At 49.3% G+C, this 22,376-nt stretch overlaps 2 protein-coding genes across 2 annotated transcripts; one reads left to right on the forward strand and one right to left on the reverse strand.

Moving 5' to 3' along the window:
* Positions 1 to 391: 391 nt before the first annotated feature.
* Positions 392 to 2,785, reverse strand: CIAO2B (cytosolic iron-sulfur assembly component 2B). The gene is made up of 5 exons (XM_007940232.2): positions 2,611 to 2,785; positions 2,377 to 2,456; positions 2,028 to 2,153; positions 960 to 1,005; positions 392 to 489 (listed from the first exon to the last, which is right to left on the reverse strand). The coding sequence occupies exons 1-5, from the start codon at positions 2,759 to 2,761 to the stop codon at positions 392 to 394; spliced, it is 501 nt and encodes a 166-aa protein (XP_007938423.1). The 5' UTR covers positions 2,762 to 2,785.
* Positions 2,786 to 3,401: 616 nt separating this feature from the next.
* LOC103196617 (cocaine esterase) lies at positions 3,402 to 17,829 on the forward strand. Its single transcript, XM_007940385.1, has 13 exons — positions 3,402 to 3,432; positions 4,202 to 4,456; positions 12,163 to 12,367; positions 13,303 to 13,444; positions 14,083 to 14,216; positions 14,297 to 14,555; positions 14,992 to 15,090; positions 15,366 to 15,506; positions 15,621 to 15,701; positions 15,910 to 16,054; positions 16,390 to 16,527; positions 17,127 to 17,199; positions 17,643 to 17,829. The coding sequence occupies exons 1-13, from the start codon at positions 3,402 to 3,404 to the stop codon at positions 17,827 to 17,829; spliced, it is 1,890 nt and encodes a 629-aa protein (XP_007938576.1).
* The last annotated feature ends 4,547 nt before the right edge of the window (positions 17,830 to 22,376 follow it).

Below are 22,376 nucleotides of genomic sequence, written 5' to 3' on the forward strand. Positions count from 1 at the left end.
ACACATTTACACTCACACACATACACACAAATAAAGCACGTGGTGCAACATGCTAACCACCAACGAATCTAGGTGGTAGTTACACACATGTATGCCCTACACTCCTCTTTCAGTTATTTTGTGTAACTTTTCCTAATCAAAACATTGGAAGAAATCCTAAAAAACAAACTATACCTGCACTTCATCAACCCACCTTTTACAGCCACTCACTATCACCATCCCAAGCGACCCCATCAAGATGAACAACTCTAAGGCATGCTTGGAAATGAATATAAATAAGGCTTTATTACAAAATGAAAAATGTTAGTTTCTTATTATCGGTGATTCAAGAAAACAAGGCCATGAGACTTGTGTAGAACTGGGTATGTGGGCTACAGGCCAAAAGTCAGGATCAGGAACGGGCTGAAAGACACTGGTTCACAACCTCCAGCAGGTGGGTGTTCTCTAGGGCTGCTGCTACCCGCTCCTTGTCTGCAAGCTGCTTATTCACTGGGTGGGAAGGAGAGAGTGAGGAAGACGAGGTCAAAGCCAGACTCTGGCTAGGCTGCCAGCCAGCCACACCTCTAAGCCTTAGTATAGGTTATGCCGACACTAACAAGGCCTTCCTGTCACTTCCTTCCCAGGACCCCAAACCTCAATAAGGCCACCCTGGTCACCTGTGCGCAATCTATCCTGCCTTCTGGGGGCCCTTCCCACCTGGCGGTTCATGCCTGCCTTGTGTATTGCTGAAGGCTGACACACCCTGGTCCTGTGATGTACAGGAGAGGGAGGCAGGACGTGGTAGCACAGGAGATTCAAGTCAGGCCAGCTTCAGTCTGAGCTGCCATCTCCACTGAAGTCTGGTGATTTCACCCACCCAGGCTTCCCCTGATTTTGCCTCACAAAGCATGATGGCAAAGGGGAAGCGTCAGAGAGCTTAGAACCCCGGGCCAACACCTTGACTAGCAGCCCACACTCACCTGCATGCTCCGAGGCATGAGTCCCTGGTGTAATGTGCACGTCCATCTGAGAGAGAGATAGCAAGGGCCTGAGCACCACCTATGCCCATCCCCTTGCTCCTCCCCATTTCCCCACCCTCTGTCATCACCTCTAGCTCATCCTTCCTCCTAATCACATCTCTGGACTCTGGTCCTTCCACTACACCCCAAATGTACCCACAGTCCCTCATTTCTACCCCTAGAATCAAACTAAAAAACCAAACCCACTGCTGTTGGGTGGATTCTGACTCAGTGACCCTAGAGGACAGAGTAAAACTGTCCCACAGGGTTTCCAAGGCTGTGATGGACACTATCACATTTTTCTCCCTGCAAAGCAGCTCATGGATTTGAACCTCTGACCTTTTGCTTAACAGCCAAGGGCTTTAACCACTGTGCCACCAGGGCTCCAACCCAAAGAATCAGTCACTATTGACTTAATTGCTCACCAGGGCCCCAGGTACAGCTCTCCACTGCTTGTCTTGCCACAGTCACTACTTTTCTGCACTTTCCATCAAAAAAAAAACAAAACAAAACTCACTGCCATCAAGTCATTTTGTGACTCATAGCGACCCCTCTTTGGGTTTCCAAGGTGGTATCTCTACGTAAGTAGATTGCCCAACTTTCCTTCTGAGGAGTGGCTGGTGGCCTTGAACAGCCAGCCTTTTGGTTAGCAGTCAAATGCCTGAGGCACTACACCACTAGAGCTCCCTCTGCACTTTCCAGCTCAGGCTTTTACTCGTTCTATTCCATCATCTCTTCTAGGTGGGATCCCCAAAAGCTCTGGTGCCGTAGTACCTAAGGCATTTGACTGCTAACCAGAAAGCTGGTGGTTCAAACCCACCAGCCACTCCTTGGAATGAACACCGGGCAATCTACTTCCCTGGAGATACCTCCTCAGAAACCCAAGAAGAGATCACTATGAGTCAGGAACAACTCAAGGGCAGTGAGTTTCCAGGCCCCACTGATGACCTCTCCATCTTCATGTTCTCCCTCCTCACCAGGAGACTGTCATGCTTGCCCCACCCATGGGGAGGAGGGTGAAACGCTGACCTTGAAACGTTGGGGAAGGGATCGAAGAAGCTTAACCTTGATGGACAGACCAATAAGGGTGGCCATGCTGCAGTGCGGAATGGTGGGCGTGAAGGCCACTGCCACTGTGCTCTCTGGGTCGCTCACCTGGTGGGGGAGATGTAAAGGGTCAACGCTCCCCCAGCCAGAACTCTTCTTAGTTGGTTGTTTTGGCAAGTCGTCTCATCTTTTATAGGCCTTGATGTTCTCGTCCATAAAATGGGCACAACAAACACTCCTCCCACAGATGCCCTGACCCAGTGTCAGCTGAGCCTTTCTGACGATCCTCAAACAAGTCGCTCCTCTTGGACTCTGTCTGTATGGGACTCACCTGAACCCGTACTTGCTCTACTACGTTCAATTCCTCCAGCGTCAGCGGATGCTCTGGGTCGTTGATAGAACGAATCAGATGTGGCAAGTGAAGGAAAAGGACCTCTGTGTCTCTGCCCACTCAGGGCCCTCTGCAAGGAATACCCTGCCCTGGTACTGCTCCTCCGGCCATTGGACATCTCGCCCTCCCTCTCAGGTCCCCACGAGCCCACCCTCGTCCATCAGCGGTGGATATCGAAGATCTCGCGCGCGTCGATGCTGTCGGGAACCTGCTCATCCTCCTCGCCCGCGGTCACAGGCCGCTCCCCAGAGCGCTCGTAGATGAGCGGGTTAGCGTTCTCCAGGAGACCGCCCCCTACCCCGCTGCCGCCGCCGCCTCCTACCATCGCGAAATCGCCACCAGCCACAGTGCGCAAGCACTTCCGCTCGGTCCGGCGTACTTCCGGCGAGCCGGGAAGGGGCGTGGTGTGACGACGGGGTCACGGGAGGGACAAGCGGCTCTTCAGGGTTTGGGAGGGCCTGGGGCCTCGCGTGCGGACTGCGAGGACTGGAGAAGATGTAGATCGTTGGAGCAGTGGCGCGGTGAAGGGCCTTGGCGGCGCTAGGCTGTGCCAGCCCTTTGTAGCCTAGAACGCCGAGACCAAAGGTGGTTCTCAGGGGGCACTAAAGGCTGGTCTGAGGTTAAGCAAGGCATATTTTCAGACAGCACCTCCCCTGGGAAGTCTTTGCTGCCCCTTAGGCTGGAGGGCACTTCTGCGGTCAGGATTGCCTCTATCCTGGCACGGTTCACGGTATTCCGGAATCTCCCGGTGATGCGCCTGTCTCCCTCGCTGCACTGAGAGCCGAGTAGTGCCCAGCCGGATCCCCAGGGGGCAGACCACCGGCGCTTGATAAATGTTCGTCAAATGAGCAAATGAGGACTCCTTAAGATAAGAAGTACCACAGTTACATGAACTTTTGAAAAGTGGGGCCATGAGTGAGTAGGGAGGCGGACCCGCGGAGACCCTCAGACGGGAAAGTTAGGGGATGAGAGCCTGTAAAGAGGGCACCCACAAAGGTATGAGTCCTTGAGGCGCCAAGGAGGAGCTTTCTGGATAAAGGGCAGCCACAACTCCCTGCCTCTGCTCTTGCCCTTGCCTTCACCCCGAAGGAAGGTTGTTTCCATTTCCATTTCTCCATCTGTGGAAATTTTTTTTTTTTTTCACCCGCCCATGGGTCAATGCGGTTTTTTTTTTTTGCAGTATTTCCTTCCCTCCCCTCCCACCCCTGTTAACCAACAAAGTTTCCTTCCCTATATAAACCTTTCCTTGACTTTTTACAATAATGCACTAATACTGTATTTGCCCTTCCTATGATTGACTTATTTCACTCAGCAAAATGTCCTCCACGTTCATCCATGTTATGCAGTGTTTTGCACATTGTACTTTAATCTTTAGTGTTGCATAGTATTCCACTGTGTGTATGTACCATAGTTTGGTTATCCATTCTTTGTGGATGGGCACCTAGGTTGTTTCCATCTTTTTGCTATTGTAAATAGTACTGTGATGAACATGGGTGTGCATATATCTGTTCTTGTCCTGGCTCTCACTTCTTTAGGATATATACCTAGCAATGGGATCGCTGGGTCAAATGGTATTTCTAATTCCAGCTTTTTAAGGCGTCTACGGAAATCTTGATTGTGCACCTCCTCAAAGAAGCCGTCCTGGGTTCTTCAATCACAACTAATTTCTCCCTTGTCGCTCGACCCCATCCCCACTCCCAACACCTTCATAGGGAGAGGATTCCTGGTACCGGGGCTCACGCCTGCCTGCCCTAACTCCCTGCAGGCCTGGACCGGCTCAGCGTCGCTTTCCTGCCAGCCCCACCTTTCCCCAGGGCCCGGCCCAGGGCGCCCCGCCTCCTCCCAGCCCAGTCCAAACTCCGGAACGGTAGGGCGCACGGGTCAGGTCCCCGGCAGCCTCGCGTTGAAATCATTTGGCCCGCGGGCAGCGGAAAGAAGAACTCGCCGGCAACCATGTGGCCGAGTGCGTGGCTGAGCACCGTGCTCTGTGGGCTTCTGCTGCTCTTCGTTCCGGCCAGGGGTGAGACTACGCGGGGCGAGGACGGGGCCGGGCTGGGGCCACCACATTCTGCAGAGGCGCAACCTGGGTCTGCGGGAGAGCAGTCGACCGGGGAGGTCGGAGGCGGTGGAAATAACCACCGCCCCGGTAGGGTTGCCCGAGGCCACACAAGCTGCTGGGAGCCAGCCTAGTCTGGAGCACTCCCGGGTGGGTCGGCAGTCTCGGTCCAGAGGGACTTTGGGACATTTCCCTCCTGCTCGTAGCTGCATCCGGCTCTACCGGAGGGTAACAAGAATAACTAATACTACCTCTCACCGGGGTTGTTCGGGCTGAGTCTGTCGCGCCCTTGTCCAGAGGGGCGCCCTGGGACCCACTGAGTCCCTCTCCCCAGGAGTCCCAGCCAAGGTTGTTGTTGGGTGCCATCGAGTTGTTTCGACTTACAGCGCCCCCCTGTGACACATTAGGACTGCCCCGTAGAGTTTTCTTGGGTGTAATCTTTACAGGAGCAGATCGCCACGTCTGTCTCCCTGGGAGAGTACATTAGAACCGCCACCCTTTTGGTTATCAGGAAGGTTACTGGTTCTAATTCAACATCAGGAATAGGGTACCTAGAAGACCCCCGAGGGTTCCTGGAACCGGTTGGGAAGGCTGCCTGCTGTGCCCCTTTTCCTACCCCACACACCAGCCTGGGGACAGGACATGGTTGGCCTCCAGGGCAGAGACAATGTCGTCTGTGCCTGCTCCGCTCATTCCAGAACCTGACCTCCCGACTCTTCGCCCTGGGCCAAAGGTGACTGCGGCTTCTCCACCGGCTCACACATGTGATCTTGTCATCCAACTCCAGAATCTGTCCAGGGGTCCCCACGCACAGCCCAGGACTTAAGAAGGAATGTGTGCCTGCGCCCTTAATTTTCACCTAATGGTCGCAAGCCCCTGCTGTTGAGAGGATTCTGATTCCTCATGACCCCATAGGACAGAGGAGAACTGCCCTGTAGGGTTTCCAAGGCTGTAAGCCTTTACGGAAACAGATTCCCATATCTTTCCTGGGTGAAACAACTTGAGAGTTCCAACCGCTGTCCTTTTGGTTGGTGGATGAGTGGTTTAACCACTCCATCCCCAAGTCTCCTTAAATGGTCTCAAACTCCCCTTTTTCCCAGCCTGAGACTTTTCTTCTACTTCTGCCCCAGAGGGAAGACCTCCTGACACCCCCAACGGTAAAGCTTTCTAACTGTTCAGTGCAAGGGCTTCTCTCCAAGGATGAAGTGGCCACAGTGAATTACATGGACAGACATCCCATCCCATCTGGCAAGGAGTTGTGTATAGATAGCATGTTGCAGGGTGAGGGGTGGGCCTTTCCATATGGAAAGAGTTGTTAAATTGCTCTTGTAGAGCCTGAGAGCTACTTCCTCTGGCCTCATCCACACCCAAAACCAAACCAACTTACTGGTCGAGTCAGGTTCAACTCATAGGGACTCCTCCTTGGGTTTCCAAGGCAGTATCTCTATGGAAGTAGATTGCCCAGTCTTCCTTCTGAGGAGTGGCTGGTGGGTGTGAACCGCCAGCCCTCTGGTTAGCAGTCAGTTGCCTTAGGCACTATGCCACCAGAGCTCCTTTATCCGCACAGTAAGCATTAAACCTGTTATCAATTTTGTTTATTAGACTTGTTATCTGAGAGGTGAAAGGTTGTTTTTAGATACCTTCAGTTCCAGCTCACAGTAACCCTATGTACAACAGAATGAAATGTTGCACCATCCTTACAATTGTTGCCATGTCTGAGCCCATTGTTGCAGCCTCTGTGTCGATCCATCTCACTGAGGAGCTTTCTTTTTCACTGACCTACTTTACCAAGCATGACATCCTTCAGGGTCTGGTCTCTCCTGATGTTGCTGCTGTTGTTGTTAAGTGCCATTGAGTCGTATACGACTCACAGTGACTCTATGCACAGCAGAACGAAACACCACCAGGTCCCGTGCCAGCTCCATGATCCTTGCTATACTTGAGCCCATCGTCACAGCCACTGTGTCAATCCATCTCGTTGAGGGTCTTACCCTCTTTTGTTGACCCTCCACCTTACTAAGCATGACATCCTTCTCCAGGGAATGGTCCCTTCTGACAACATGGCCACAGTAGGTGAGACAAAGTCTGGTCATTCTAGCTTCCAAGGAGCATTCCGGCTGTACTTCCTCCAGGACAGACCTGTTAGTTCTTTTAGCAGTCCATGGTACTTTCAGCATTCTTCGCCAGCACCACAACTCAAAAGCATCAACTCTTCTTCGGTCTTCCTTATTCATTGTCTGCTCTCACATGCATACGAGGTAATTGAAAATATCATGGCTTGTGTCAGGCGCACCTTAGTCTTCAAGGAAATATCTTTGCTCTTCAGTACTTGAAAGAGGTCGCTTGCAGCCAACTTGCCCAGTGCTATACATCATCTGTTGTCCTGACTGCTGCTCCAATTGGCATTGATTGTAGAACTAAGCAATGTGAAGTCTTTGACAACTTCAATGTTTTCTCCATTTATCATGATGCTGCTTTATAGGTCCAGTTGTGAGGACTTGTGTTTTCTTTATATTGAGATGTAGTCCATACTGCAGACTGTAGTCTTCAATCTTCATCAGTAAGTGCTTCAAGTCATCCTCACTTTCAGCAAAGCTGTGTTGTCAGCATATCGCAGGTTGTTAATGATTCTTCCTCCAATCTTGATGCCACGTTCTTCTTCATATAGTCCAGCTTCTCGGATTATTTGCTCGGCATAGAGTATGAGTAAGAGTGGGGTCTGGTCCCTCCTGATAACCTGTTGAAAGTACAAGAGAGGAAGGCTTATCATCCTCACTTCCAAGGAGCACTCTGGCTATACTTCTTCTGAGACAGATTTATTCTACAAAAGAGATTTTTCAAAAGCTTTGATCAAAAGTGAAATGGCTGAATTAAACCCATGTTTATGTTTCTTTTCAGCAAAATTAGATCAGACTTTTCACAGATGCCTATCTGTGGGCTCTTGATCTGGTTAGAAACCCACCCACTGCCGTCAAGTTGATTCTAGCTCAGAGTGACTCCAATAGAATTTGCAAGGCTATAAATCTTTACAGAAGCAGACTGCCCCATCTTTCTCCCACGGAGTAGCTAGTGGGTTTGAACTGCTGACCCTTGGTTAGCAGCCCAGTGCCTTAACCACAGTGCTATCAGAGCTCCTTCCTCATCTGGTTAAACAACCTAAGTAACTAAGGGAATGTTTTCTCTGCAGTCAAGCCAAGTTGTAGAGGGAATATACCCCAGGCAGGAGAGTTTTGACAGAGATACATTGGTGTAAAATGCCCTTTAAAAATATTCCTTTCATGATACTGTCGTTGATTAGGTCCCGACTCAGAGCGGCCCCTCCTTGGGTTTCCCAGGTGGTGTCTCTACCGAAGTAGATTGCCCAAGCTTCCTTCCGAGGAGTGGCTGGCTATGTAGGTTTGAACCACAGCTTTCTGGTTAGCAGTCAAATGCCTTAGGCACTACACCAAACAGTCTCAAGACAAAATCTTAGGGAGTCAACTTGCTGTCTAAGTTTCCCAGGGAACCAAGAAAGTTTCACTTATGCTAGCAGTTTCTAAGGAGAGACCCTGAGTGTTAATTCTTATTACCAGCCCAGGCCCCAAAGAATGTTTTACATCAACCTAGACATTCTGGTAGGAGCTCTGGTAGCATAGTGGCTAAAGCACTTGAATGCTAACCAGAAGGCTGGTGGTTCAAACCCACCAGCCAGGCCTCGGAAGGAAGGTTGGGCAATCCTACTTCCGTAGTGATACTGCCTCGGAAACCCAAGGAGGGGTCGCTATGAGTCGGGGCCGACTCGACGGCACATAACAACAACAACAACAGACATTCTTATAACTTTGTTAGGCCAAAGCAAACCCAAGCCACCAACATTTCAGTTAGCAGCTTCCTGCGGGTGTCAAGCCCTGATGAGACAGCCTAATAAGACAACCGAAGTGACAGAACCCGCCCAGACTGGAAAGTCCCATGCAGTGACAAACTTCCTCTTGTGAAGCCCCCTCATGCTAATTAAGTACAGACCCCTGCTAACAGCTAATTGGACCCCACCATTTCCTTAGTGTCCCCACTTAGGTCCTCCACAAGACTATAAACCCTACCCTCCCCAGCCAGGCGGTGCGACTTCTCGGGCCCCTCTTAGGGACCTGTGAACCTCGCCCCGGCCCCTCTCGGGGACCCGTAAACCTCGCCCGGGAACTCAGAATAAAAACTTCTCTTTTACCTCACTTTTGTGCTTCCTCTTCTCCTTACTGTGGCCTTACAAACTTGTTCTGAAAAGTGTGCATTGCAAGTATCCTGTGCCAACGATTGTAAATTTCTGTAGCCCACCTAAACGTATCTAAGCCTTTGCATCCGTTGAAAGCTTTTCCTCCCTCTTTAACCCTCCCTTTTATAACCTCAATCAAAACTAACAAATCAAACGACTATATTATGATTTCTCTTGTACTTTGGTCATATTATCAGGAGGGACTGGTCCTTGGATAAGGATATCTTGCTTGGTAAAGTAGAGTGTGAGCAAAAAAGATGAAGACCTTTAACGAGATGGATTGACAGTGGCTGCAACAACTGCCCAGAAATGGGCAGTGTTTTGTTCCGTTGTGCATAGAGTCAGATACGACTCAATGACACCTAACAGCAACAACCCCCTGGTCATTAGAGCACTCGGGGTGTAGTGGTTAAAGTGCGAAGCTGCTAACTGAATGGTGGATGCGTGGATCCACCAGCTGCTCTGCAGGAGAAAGATGTGGCAGTCTTGTTTCCTTACAGACTTATAGCCTTGAGAGGTAATGAGGACTGATGGAAGGGAACTCTAATTGAGTCACCTGGACACATCTGGTATGGTCAGGACCACACCAGAGATGTCCTCTGATATGCCCTCTAAACATGAGAGGGAGGCTGAATGAAAGTGATCTGTAGCATTTCAGTCCTATGAACTGTTAACCTCGTTACATCATCATTTCTTAGAGTCTTTGATACACAAATAAAAGTAGTTTCTTTGTAAAAAATAATAATAATAAGAAGAAGATTTATAGCCCTGGAAACCACTTAGGGTAGTTCTATTCTGTCCTATAGGGTCACTAAGAGTCAAATTGACTTGATGGCAGTGGGTTTGATTTTTTTGGTTTTACCCAGTCATTTGGTGGCAGTTAAAGTCTATGGCTAGAAGGGCCATATTAAGTAATTCACTGCACCACAGTATGTATTTTATTCTCTTAGATGCTATTGTAGCATAGTGCCTAAGGCACTTGACTGCTAACCAGAAGGCTGGCGGTTCAAACCCACCAGCCACTCCTCGGAAGGAAGGTTGGGCATTCCTACTTCCATAGTGATACTGCCTCGGAAACCCAAGGAGGGGTCGCTATGAGTCGGGGCTGACTTGATGGCAAATAACAACAACAACAACAACAGATGCTATTGTAAACAGAATTATTTCCCTAATTTCTCTTTCAGATTTCTCATTGCTGGTATATAGAAACCTAACTGATTTTTGTTTTTTGAGCTTGTACCCTGTGACTTTGCTAAATTCCTCTCCTAGCTCTAGAAGTTTTCTTCTGATAGGAAATCATAATTTCTTCATCTAAGCAAGTATCTATGCAAGTGTTCTCATTTCTCATATGTCTCAGAAATGGTGTTTACAGAGTGTTTTTAAAAAGCAGACCGTTTTCCAAAGCGAATGTACCATTTTATATTCCCATCAGCAATGCATGAGAGTTCCAGTTTCTCCACATCCTCACCAACACTTGTTATTATGGTTTTTTTTTTTTTTCTTTCCTGTATTTCTTGAGTCTTTCAACCACAACTCCCCCTCTGCCTCTATTTTATTTTCCTTGTGACTTTGTAGTTGTTGTTGTCTTGAAGAAACCAAGTTATTTGCTCTTTGGAGGGTCCCACAGGTTGGTTTTTTTTGCTGATTGCATCCTTGTGTTGTCTTTTAGCATTCTGCCTCCTGTGTTCCCTGTAAACTTGTATTTGTCTTCTCGAGGCTTGATCAGAATCAGACTATATGTTTTATTTTGTTTTGACAACACTACTTTGTGTGTGGTGCTGTGTCTAGTTATCTTGCTTCTTGTGACAAAATAGGTCATTGACATCATGGTCAGATCTCAGTGTGCATTTCTCTTAGCATGAGTGATGTGAACATCTTTTCATTTGCTTGGGAACCATTATTTGTATTGCTTATTCTGACTGGACATACTCTTTTTTTTTTTTTTTTTTAACTTTATTATGATTTGGGTTAAAGTTTATAGAGCAAATTCATTTTCCACATGGAAAATCATACACATTTTATTTCATGACATTGACTGCAATTCCCCACAATGTAATGGCTCTCTTTCCACTTCCTCCCTATAGTTACCTCTTTCCTGTGTCCTTCTTTTCTATGCATTCCTCACCCCCAAGCTGTCTCCCAGAGCTTCCCTTCTGTTCTCCCAGAATTGATCACTCTAAGGAATGTATCTACCTGATGTAAATGTTCATCCCATATGCCTATTTGTTGTTTGTCTGGAAGCCACAGGAGTTAAGTTCCAGACCTGAAGGGTAACTAGGAGCCATAGTCTCAGGGGTATCACCAGGCTCTATCAGATCAGCAAACCTGGTCTTTTTTTTTTTTTTGAGTTTTGTTCCACACTGTTCTCCCTCTCTATCCAGGATCTCCTGCACTGATCCCTTTCAGAGTGGTTGACAGTGATAGCTGGACACCATGTAGTTCTTCTGGTCCCATGGTCATATAGGCTGGGGATCACATGGTCTAGTAGTCCCTTGGACTAATTGTATCCATGCATCTTTAATTTTCTTCATTCTTCTTTGCTCTGGACTAGGAGAGACCCATTGTTGCATCTAGATGGCTGCTTGCAAGCTTTTAAGACCCCAGTCGCTACTCACCAAAGTAGGATATAGAACAGTGTTTTTGTGTATTATGTTGTGCCAGTTGAACTTGATGTCCCCTGCAGCCATGGTCCTGAGCCCACAGGTCCAACTACTTGCTCCCTCAGGGCAGCTGGCTATGGCCAAACAGTCACCACAACTTTGTCCCTTGTCAGCTCTACTATGCACCCAGACAGTCTTACAGTCTTATATTACTAGACATATTCTTTCCCTGCCCCCCCCCCAGTGAATGGCTGGCATATTTCTTACTAATTTGTAGAAAATCTTTATCTATTAAGAATATTGGCTCTTTTCTGTTAGGTAACTTTCAGTCACTTCATCCCTGACTGAGCCCCACAAGAAGGCAGACTGCCACTTTTTACCTCTGGTTCTAGCTGCCCTTCTTTTCTGTAGTGCTCCTCACCAACATCACTCTTTGTTTGTACGATGTCTTCTTTATGTTATTTCCTACTGCACAGAGCATGAGATCCTTGAGGACAGGAACCATGTCTGTCCAGTTCCCAGTTTTGAAAGGACACTCTCACTCCATCAAATGCATATGACCATTTGTTTGAAGCTCCAGGCAGAGTCATGGTGCCAAGCCCCAAGGAGCCTCACCCTGGTGGGAAAGTATAATGGGCCAGGCCCAGTGAAAGCAGGTGGGTTAGAAAGGATCCAGGCTCATATAGGAAGTTTGTAAAGCGTGTGTTTGTAGATGAGTATCCCATGAGCTGAGCTGCAGAAAGAAAGGAGCCAGCAATTTCAATGGTCTTGCAGGGCAGCTGATTGGGCAGACCCCACCCTAATGTCTATCTCTCTACCCACAGGACAGGACTCTGCCAGCCCCATCCGGACCACACACACAGGGCAGGTGCAGGGGAGCCTCATCCATGTGAAGGGTGCCGAAGTGGGGGTCCACACTTTCCTGGGAATTCCCTTTGCCAAGCCACCCCTGGGGCCACTGCGGTTTGCACCCCCTCAGCCCCCTGAGCCATGGAGTGGTGTGCGGGATGGGACTTCGTATCCAGCCATGTAAGTGCTCCCCTAGGGGTCCAGGGAACTCTAAGCTGCAGGGTGGGAGGTACTCTGAAATCTGGACTGGGCTTCAGTAGTCATCTTATCTAAATCCCTGCAATCTGTTTGGTGAGTTCCCACCCCTGAAAAGCTTGCAGAGGGTGGAGTCACTGGGCCAGGCTCTTGCCTCAGAGCCTGGCACCTGGAGAGCTTTAGCCCCAGGTGCTAGAAGAATGATCAGAGCCATGTATCTAGGCTCCTGGCTCAGGGCCTAGTACTTGGAGGACATTCCAAGTGGCAAAGAGATGAGCAGACACATGTCTCCCCTGGGATTCTGGTTATGCCAAATATTTTCTGCCACCAGTGGGAGGTGTCTCTGCATAGTTTGAACTGGCTCTGAACCTTGTAAGGAGCCCCTGAGGAGAGCAGCAGAGGTGGCTACCTGAGGACCCTCACTCTAATTGTGCCAATTGGTGGGGCCACATACCACTGGCCAAGAGGCATATATATGTGTGTCATTACAACTGGAAACTGTGGAACTGATGAACATCCCTGAGTGTCTTGATGTAGGGTGGAGGATGTCCTACTGCCTTTCTTATGAGAAACTAACATCCATTCTTTCACCCAGCTTATGTGTGTGGTCTAGCCCCTGTGTACAGAGATACAATGGAGAATGTCAACACATTGCAACCAATGGTTCTCACAGAGATCCCCAAGAGTGTCCAGTGGTATCCAAGGCCCTCAGCAGCCTTAGAGTCTCCCTGGAAGGCCAGGCTCCATCCCACCTTGCCCAGAACCTATGACCTGTAACTTGGTGCGAAGGGACTTCAGAGAAGGACCATGTATAAGCAGAATATCAGAGAGAGGATAGGTGGCTGGGAGCAAATCTGGGCCTAAGGCCTGTTTCTGACCACAGCACAGTGCCAAGACTGACTGTCTGCCACGGCCACCAGGTGTCTACAGGACCTCACTGCAATGGATGCGATGTTTAAGAATGTGTTGAATATGACCCTGCCCTTCACCCATATGTCTGAAGACTGCCTGTACCTCAATGTCTACACACCTGCTCACACCCATGAGGGCACTAACTTGCCTGTGAGTTCCAGCATGGCTGACTAGGGGGTGGGAAGATAGTTCTTCTGCAAAAAGATTAGAAAGGGCAAGACCAGGCTGGGCCCACTGCAGCATGGACCCTGTTGAGAGGCCTGTTACCAAGAAGCCATCACTTTGATCATCAGGCTCAAGAGCATGTTTTCTACCCAGAGTGGCCATCTGACCCCAGGTATGGGGTCACAGAGCCCAGCTGTTTCTGAAGAGGCTATGGCCTTGGCATGGATGCAGGATGTAGCCAATCTGTGGCCAGGGGAGACCCATCATTTGCCCAAGAGCTGCACTATGACCCTAGCCATGGGTTAAATGTAGGCCACAGTTAATGAATGTGTAAGTAGGATGGTTAGGAAGACACCCCTTTTCATTCCTCTTTAGAGAGGGTTCTGGGAGAAATGGAGCCAGGTTGACACATGGAGCAGGTCCCAAAGGATGGGAGGCCTAGTCTTCCTGATAGAACTTGGGTCACACTTGGCCCAGGTCATGAAGATGCCACTTGTCTTACTGGAGTTCTGTCTGTGTGGGTAGGTGAGCAAAATGAAGGCAGTGATGGCCTAGGTAGCAGCCCTAGTGGAGTTGGGGGGTTGGGTGGGAGCCACACAGTACCCATTTCTCAATTTCCCCAGGTGATGGTGTGGATCCATGGCGGCGGGCTCACGATGGGCATGGCTTCTATGTATGATGGCTCCACCCTGGTGGCCTTCAACAATGTGGTGGTGGTCACTATCCAGTACCGTCTGGGTATCTTGGGTTTCTTCAGGTGAGGCTGATGCTGAGGTGGGCAATGTGGCTGAGCAGAGCTAAAATAGTCCTGTAAACCCCGTCTCTATCGCTTCTCAGCACTGGAGACAAGCATGCAACTGGCAACTGGGGCTACCTGGACCAAGTGGCAGCACTGCACTGGGTCCAGCAGAACATTGCCCAGTTTGGAGGCAACCCTGGCCGTGTCACCATTTTTGGAGAGTCTGCAGGTGGCCTAAGTGTGTCCTCACATGTTGTGTCCCCCATGTCCCAAGGACTCTTCCACGGTGCCATCATGGAGAGTGGTGTGGCCATGCTGCCTGGCTTCATAGCCAGCTCATCTGATGTAGTCTCCACAGTGAGTTCTCCACTTGTGGGAAGCCCAGACCTGCTGTCACCCCTTACTCAGAGCCTTCATTATTCTGTCTGCTAAATGGGGATAATGAGGACACCCCTCCCATTTGGGTGCCTTGAGAACTGCTGCCTACCCAGGGATTGCTGAGGGGCTCAAGTGTCAGAATCCACAGGCCCCTGCCATTGCAGAGACTGTGTGTGTTCTGTGGTCCACAGAGCTGCTAGCTTGGGGGGGTGGGGCATCAGGCAAAATCACCCAGGCAGGTGGATGGCTGTCTGGCTGAGCCCTATGATTATCAGGAAAGTTGAAATAATTTTGAAAACACAGGAGTCCACACATAATACCCTAGGAGATGTGGAGTGCACCTATTCCCAACAGGGGCTTTGGGTCTTTTGCCAGCCTTGAAGACCAAGTCAGACCCTGCCTGGTCCCTTTACAGATGCTGGCCAACCTGTCGGCCTGTGGCCAGGTGGACTCAGAGACACTAGTGAGCTGTCTGCGAGGCAAGAATGAGGAGGAGATTCTGGGCATCAGCAAGGTGGGGGCTGAATGAATGGGCTGGGTGTGGGGCAGATAGGCCTGGGTGCCCTTCATACTCCCTGGGGAAGATACTCCATCTCCATGTCTTGATGTCCTCACAGCCTTAGATGGGAACCCCAGACCAGGCTGTGCTAAGCCAGGTGGTGTAGGACCTCTTGGGGTAGGTATGAACATCCTGGGAGGAGCCAGGATGGAGTAGAAAGCACCTACAGGCATCAGAAGATGTTTCAGGCCTTCTCTAGCATTGAGCCTTTCTCCCTGACTCTCCCCCAGGCCTTCAAGTTGTTTCCGTCTGTGGTGGATGGGGTCTTCTTCCCCAGGCATCCCCGGGAGTTGCTGGCCTCTGATGACTTTCAACCTGTACCCAGCATCATTGGTGTCAACAACGATGAGTACGGCTGGGTCATTCCCATGGTGAGGCCCAAGCGTAAACCCGAGTCCCAAAGGAGCCCATCTGGTGGGATGGCCTCAGGGCTTAGTAGCTCCAGGTCTATACTACCCCTAACTCAAGGCTCTCCCCCATCCCAGGTCTTGGGCACCTCTGAAACCCAGACAGAAATGGACAGAGAGACCATTCAGGCTGCCTTGCAGAAAATGTCAGCACAGATGGTGAGGCAGGAGCATCCCCCCAAATATTCTGCCCATGCAGTGTCCCCCATGAACAAATATGTGTGTTTGTGAATAAGGTCACCCCAGAACTTGTCCCCTCCCCCCATTCCCTGTCCCATCCCAGGACCCATCTCCTCTACCCTGACAGTGCTGCTTCCCTACCCTGGCAGCCTGCCTAACATAACTCTTCCTGATCTACCTGGAATAGAAGTTGCCTTCTGAGTATGGTGACCTGTTGATGGAGGAGTACATGTGGAACATTACGGACCCCCAGACCCTCCGAGCTCAGTACCAGGAGATGATGGGGGACTACATCTTCGTGATTCCTGCCCTCCAAGTAGCAAATTTTCATCGTGAGTACATCTATAATTAAAGCTCAATTAGAAAGGGGACAGCTCAGAGCTGTGGGTCCCAGGGAAGGCCTAGTCTAAAAGATGGACGTTCTTCCCATTTTACAGATGAGGAAACTGAGGTTCAGTGACTTGCCCAAGACCACATAGTTAGGAAGTTCCAAGGTCAGGATTTGAACCCAGGCCTTTCCCACTGCCCCTGCTCCCGCCTGAGGCTCCCCTACACCATTGTCCAGATTCCAGCCAGCCTTGAACTTAGGTATCCCATCACTGTGGTTGACATGGGTAAGCTCCAAGTGAGGGGCTGCCACATCTCAGTCCTCCCACCCTATCCCCAGGTTCCCATGCCCCTGTCTACTTCTATGAGTTCCAGCATCGGCCCCGCTTCTTAAAGGACATCAAACCACCCTATGTGAAGGCAGACCATGGTGATGAGATTGTCTTTATCTTTGGAATCTTCACCTGGAACAACCACAGTAAGTCTACCTGGCTAGGGTCTCTTGAAAGCTTCATATTCCCCAAGAGTGGGATGCTACTGTGACTGGGCCCCCAAGGGGTGATTGCCCTCACTGTGTAGTTGAGGAAACTGAGGCTAACAGAGAAGACAAGGTCTGTTGTCAAAGATCTTACATCTAGAAAGGCTGAAGCAGAATAGGATTCCAAGACTGTGGACCTAGCACCTGTGTTTTCTCCACCCCTCCCCACCCCAAGATGGGTTTCTGCAGGAGTACAGCAGGGGAATTTCAAAGGCTTATTTGTGTCTTAAGGAAGGAAGAAAGAAAGTCGGTGGAAGAAGGAAGTAAAGGACCTTCTAGGCCAGGAATAAGCCCAATGTTGGGTCAGCCAGAGCTGAGCTAAGTTTAGGATGTTGGGACAAGAGCAAAGTCTGGCTCCCCAGGGCTGTGGGGGACAGGCAGAGAGCCAGGCCTGGGGAGGGTAGGATCTTCCAGACATAGCCCTAAGGAGCCAGGGGAAAGCTATGCCTGGGATGGTGAATGTGGTAGAGTGATCCATGTGTATGAACTGGCAGCTAGACTATAGTTGACCCTGACCTGGCTCTTTGTCCTCTCTGCAGTTAAATTCACTGAGGAGGAAGAGCTGCTGAGCAGGAAAATGATGAAGTACTGGACCAACTTTGCTCGAAATGGGTGAGATGATGTACCCCACCTCAGCTTCCATGGGGGCTTGTACCCACCCAAGGCTCCTCTTGCCTGTGATGACCCCATTAACCTGCATGTATCTCTAATTGCATGACAACCCCTTCCCCAGCACCAAGACCCACAGAAAGGGATGTTATAGGTGCTGGGCAATTGTCTCATCCCACAGTAACCTGGAGGGTGGGTGACAATGCCATGTTATAGCCAGAGCCTCCCTCTGAAAGGGACGGACAAACAGACCAGGTTGCCCTGCTCCTCACAGAGCTGATACTCTGATGGAGGGTGGTTTCTTTCCTATATTTGGAAACCCTTTCCTCATTCTTCAAGCCCACCCAGCCTGCTAGGTTACCTTGCTGACTGACGCCAGTCAAGGTGTCTGGGGCTGGCCTCAGCAGGGCTCACAGTGACCTTTACATTATCCTGGTGGTCTACAGGAACCCCAATGGTGAGGGTCTGCCCCACTGGCCCATATTTGACCAGGAAGAGCAATACCTGCAGCTGAATATGCAGCCCACCGTGGGCCAGGCCCTGAAGGCTGACCGGCTCCAGTTCTGGGCAAAGACCCTGCCCCAGAAGATCCAGGAACTAATGGAGGCCAAGGAGAAGCACATGGAGCTGTAGCTTCCTGGGTCTGGGGGTGGAAGGTGGGCTTGGGAGCAGGTGGTCTGCCTGGTGGGCCCACACACCCCCCTTAAGGAGCCAGGAATTTATTCTCTCATTCACACAGCTATTCTTTCGTTCTTCGGTCCATTCTTCAACAAACATTTATTAAGAGCCTACTGCATGTGGTTAGCTGCCAAATCTGCCTTGGCTCTTTTCCCTCAAACCCCACTGGGCCTTGGGCTCCACCCTCCCTTCCTTACCTTCACCCTCTCCCTCCTCTACTTAGAGTCCTTTTTATACCTTGAGAAAGGGCCTTCTGGAAATGTTGCCCAAACCAGACTAGCAGACCATGCCATCCTCAGCCATGAGACCATGAGACCAGAATTAGAACTAGAACTAGAACTAGGTGGTGCCCAGCTACCACTGTCAACCACTCTGAAAGGGATCAGTGCAGGAGATCCTCGATAGAGTGGGAGAACAATGTGGAACAAAACTCAAAATCATAACAATTAAAAAAAAAAAAAAAAAAGCCATGTTTACTGGTCTGATAGAGCCTGGTGAGATCCCCAAGACTATGGTGGCCCCTCGTTACCCTTCAGGTCTGAAAGTGAACTCACTCCTGTGGCTTCCAGCCAAACAATAGATAGCCATATAGGGTAGACATTTACATCAGATGGATACATTCCTTAGAGTGATTGATTCTGGGAGAACAGAAGGGCAGTGTTTGCACAGGGAGATAGCTTGGGGTCAGGAATACATAGGGAAGGACACAGGGAAGAGGTAACTACCGGGAGGAAGTGGGAAGAGAGCTGTTCGTTGTGGGGAATTGCAGTCAATGTCATGAAACAAAATGTGTATGAATTTCTGTATGGAAAATGAATTTGCTCTGTAACCTTTCACCCAAATCAAAATAAAACAAAACAAAAGTTGCCCAAACCAGGGTGTCAGAAGCTCCCCACAAATCCATCTCTCAGCAAGCCTCATAGATTCTCCTACCTGTAAATGGCCAGTAGAAAGGGAAAGCTAGGGGTCCTTGGAGCTCTGAGATCTCATCACCAAGGTCACCCACTACTGAGAATGTAGTTGTCCCCTGTTTTAAATGTCTTCTATCACTGACATTTAAAACAACCCACTCACCCACTGAGGTACTTTTGGCAGAACTGACCGGCCCCATTTTTGTGAGAAGCAGGACTGGGCTTGTTCATGGGCCCCTAGAGTGTGGTCAGGCCACATGTGGCCAGGAGAGCCAGGCAGGGTCCTCCTCAGTTGCCTGTCTTCTGAAGTTTGCTTTTATTTTCAGTGGTTCTGCAGACACTGCAGGTCCAAACACATGACTGTAGCACACGGTGAAGCTGTTCATCTGCAGGATATTTCCTGGATGTGGCATTAAGGGCTCAGAAGGCCCAGGCCTATTGAGGAAAAGCGACCACTGTTCCCCAGATTCTCCTGAGGGCCACTCCCTCCAGGGAGTTCTCCCCTTGACTTTGAGAATTCCCCTTGCCAATCCCTTAGCCCCCTGACTATCCCCCTGCTCACTGTGACCGTCCAGGTGACTAGTTTTCATAGTTACCTCATTGCTGCCCCTAAACTTTCCTTCCTCCCACTTCACCCACAAAAATCTGTCACATTTTATCTCAGTATACAAAGGTGCCAACTTGTATTCAATCTCCCTTTTGTTCAACCAAAACTTTTTTTCTGTCATTAAGAGGCCGTATCTCTTGTTCTAGAGGCCCTCGGACTCCCTCTATGCCCTGGCCTCTGACCAACCTGCCTTTTCCAGGCACCTGTTTTCCCATCAGGAAAGTCCCTCTTCTCTGTGTCCACTGTATGAAACCCAACCATAAGGCCTCCAGGTTCTTTGGGTGAGAAGGAAGAGTCCCGTGTTGCCTACTCTGGCCACCAGATGGTAGACTGGGACAAACTTGAGGCTGGGCTGATGGGAACTGGTGAGAGAAAGGGGCTTTCTTGTCCTAGAACACTGACTAGGTGTAGTGTTTCCGCTGCTCCCTACGGTCATTCCTTCAGTACCTGCTGCATGCCTCCTTATGTTTTTCAGTCCTGCACATGTACACTATACTTTCCAAAAATGGGTGCCTGGAACTTTTTAAAAGACTACTTAATAATTAAGGAGCTCTGGCAGCATAGTGCCTAAGGCACTTGACTGCTAACCAGAAGGCTGGCGGTTCAAACGCACCAGCCACTCTTTGGAATGAAGGTTGGGCAACCTAATTCTGTAGTGATACCTCCTCGGAAACCCAAGGAGGGGTCGCTATGAATCGGGTTGGACTCGAGAGCACATAGCAGCAACGACGTGCCTCCAAAGAGTTCCCTATGCTCTTTTGTAGTCAATACCTGCTCCAGCTCCTGGCCCCAGACAACCCTGAATTGCTATACTTAGCCTTTTCTAGAATGTCATAAACTCACTGCCATGGAGTGGCATTGCGACCCCTCCTTGGGTTTCCGAGGCGGTATCATTACAGAAGTCAATTGCCCAACCTTCCTTCCAGGAGTGGCTGGTGGGTTTGAACCGCCAGCCTTCTGGTTAGCAGGCAAATGCCTTAGGCACCATGCCACCAGAGCTCCCTAGAATGTCATATAGGTGGAATAATTGGTGACTGGTTCCTTTTACTTTACATGGTATTTTGAAATTCAGCTAGTAGTTCTTTCCTTTTATTGCTGAGTGGATTTCATTGTATGGATATACCACGTTGTATTTTTAATCATTCACCAATTGATGGACATTGGCAAGATTTTAATTTCGGAGCTATTGTGAATAAAGGTGTTATTCATATTTTCAGACAAGTCTTTGTGTGGACATATGTTTTCATTTGGGCAGATATGTAAGAGTGGAATTGCTGAGTCATATGGCAAGTGCATGTTTAACTTTTGAAGAAAATATCAAACTCCTTTCCAAAGTGGCACTTTGCACCCCTGCCTCTGCCACTGGGCCCTGCTTGGACCCAGGTCCTCATGCTTGGCATCCAGAGGACAGGCTGCTTTTGGCCATGCAGGGCTCCTCTCATCCCCTTTAGGACAGACTCTTCTTGGCCCCCTCAGACAGGCCTCTTCTCTAGAGCCTCAGCCAGGCCAATGCCCTGATGGGGCAAGCGTTACAAAGATCGTTAGCTCTGCTAAGTGCCTGGAGGCACCCTACTCCACCAGGAAGTCTCTTGCCTGAAGGTACTTAGCTCTCTGTGGATCAGCTAGCCTAGCTCCACCAAAAAGTGCTATGAGTCAAATCAACTTCACAGCAGTGAGTTTGGTTTGGTTTTGGTACCAGAAGAATGAAAAAATCTGTATTGGAAGAAATATAGTCAGAATGCTTCTCAGAAGCAAGGATGTAAGACTTCTTCTCATGTACTTTGCACATGTGATCAGGAGGAGGGACCAGGCCCTGGAGAAGGACTCCATGCTTGGTGAAGTAGTGGATCAGTGAAAAAGAGGAAGATCTCAACAAGATAGATTGACATAGAGGCTGCAACAATGGCCTCACACTTGGGAATGAGTAGGAGGATGGTGTAGAACTGGCAGGTCTGTGAGTTAGAACTGATTCAACAGCACATAAGCACCTAATAACAGCAATAACAACAACCCTCACTGGGTTCCATGCACCTCACCTGCATCGATAACAAGCTGTTCAATCCCATTGGTGGCCATAAGCGGCTTATTTTCATAGTCCTGCCCAATCATTTTTTGGGAGTTACAAAACCATAGTGAGAAGGCCATATAAAAACAATTCATTATACCACACATAACCTCACCAATACTTGGAATCGTCGGTCTCCTAAATTTAATTCATTTTAATGCATGTGGAATGGTATCTAAGAGCCTTGGTGGTGCAGTGATTAAGCACTCAACTGCTAACCAAATGGTCAGAGGTTCAAACCCACCAGCAGTTTTGAGGGACAAAGATGTGGCAGTCTATGTCTGCAAAGGTAGATTCACAGCCTCAGAAGCCCCTATGGGGCAATTGTACTATAAGACAGAGTACAATTGTCTTATATTCAGAATTTACTGTAAGGCAATGGGCATGTTGTCTTATTGTGATTGTTTGCCTGGATTTTTAGCCTCTGCTTCCATCTTCTTTGATCGATTTATCAATATATAGATACAGCTCTTTTCCTTACATACATAGACAGACAGGTGCCTAAGACTTGCCTTGCAAGGTGTTACCTTTTCTTCATTCCACGTCTTGGTCATCATCAGGGCCAGGCTCCCTGAACAGTAGTGTAGCAAGTGACACAGTACATGGGAACCATTTCCCCAGTAGTCACAGACTGAAACTTTGGGATCAGGAGGAAGTAGTTTATTGTCCAGTTAACATAAGGAGCTGCGTAACAGGACTCAGACAGGAGGAGCTAGGGATCTCTTAGCACTCACAGCCTAGGTATTCATTAATTAGGTCATGAGAATTAAGGGCAAAGGTTACATGTACCAAGGTTGGGGGGGGGGGAGGCACATGGCTTAGACCACAGTGAGGTAAATGGGAGGCACAGCCGGCCAGCCGTAAAAAACAGATCTTGCTGATTGGGTGGAAGTCAAGAACAACTCCTAGGACAGACTGG

The sequence above is a fragment of the Orycteropus afer genome, unplaced genomic scaffold (genome assembly GCF_000298275.1).
Source record: "Orycteropus afer afer isolate SDZICR_OR568_19922 unplaced genomic scaffold, OryAfe1.0 scaffold00067, whole genome shotgun sequence".
NCBI classification, from domain to species: Eukaryota; Metazoa; Chordata; class Mammalia; order Tubulidentata; family Orycteropodidae; genus Orycteropus; species Orycteropus afer.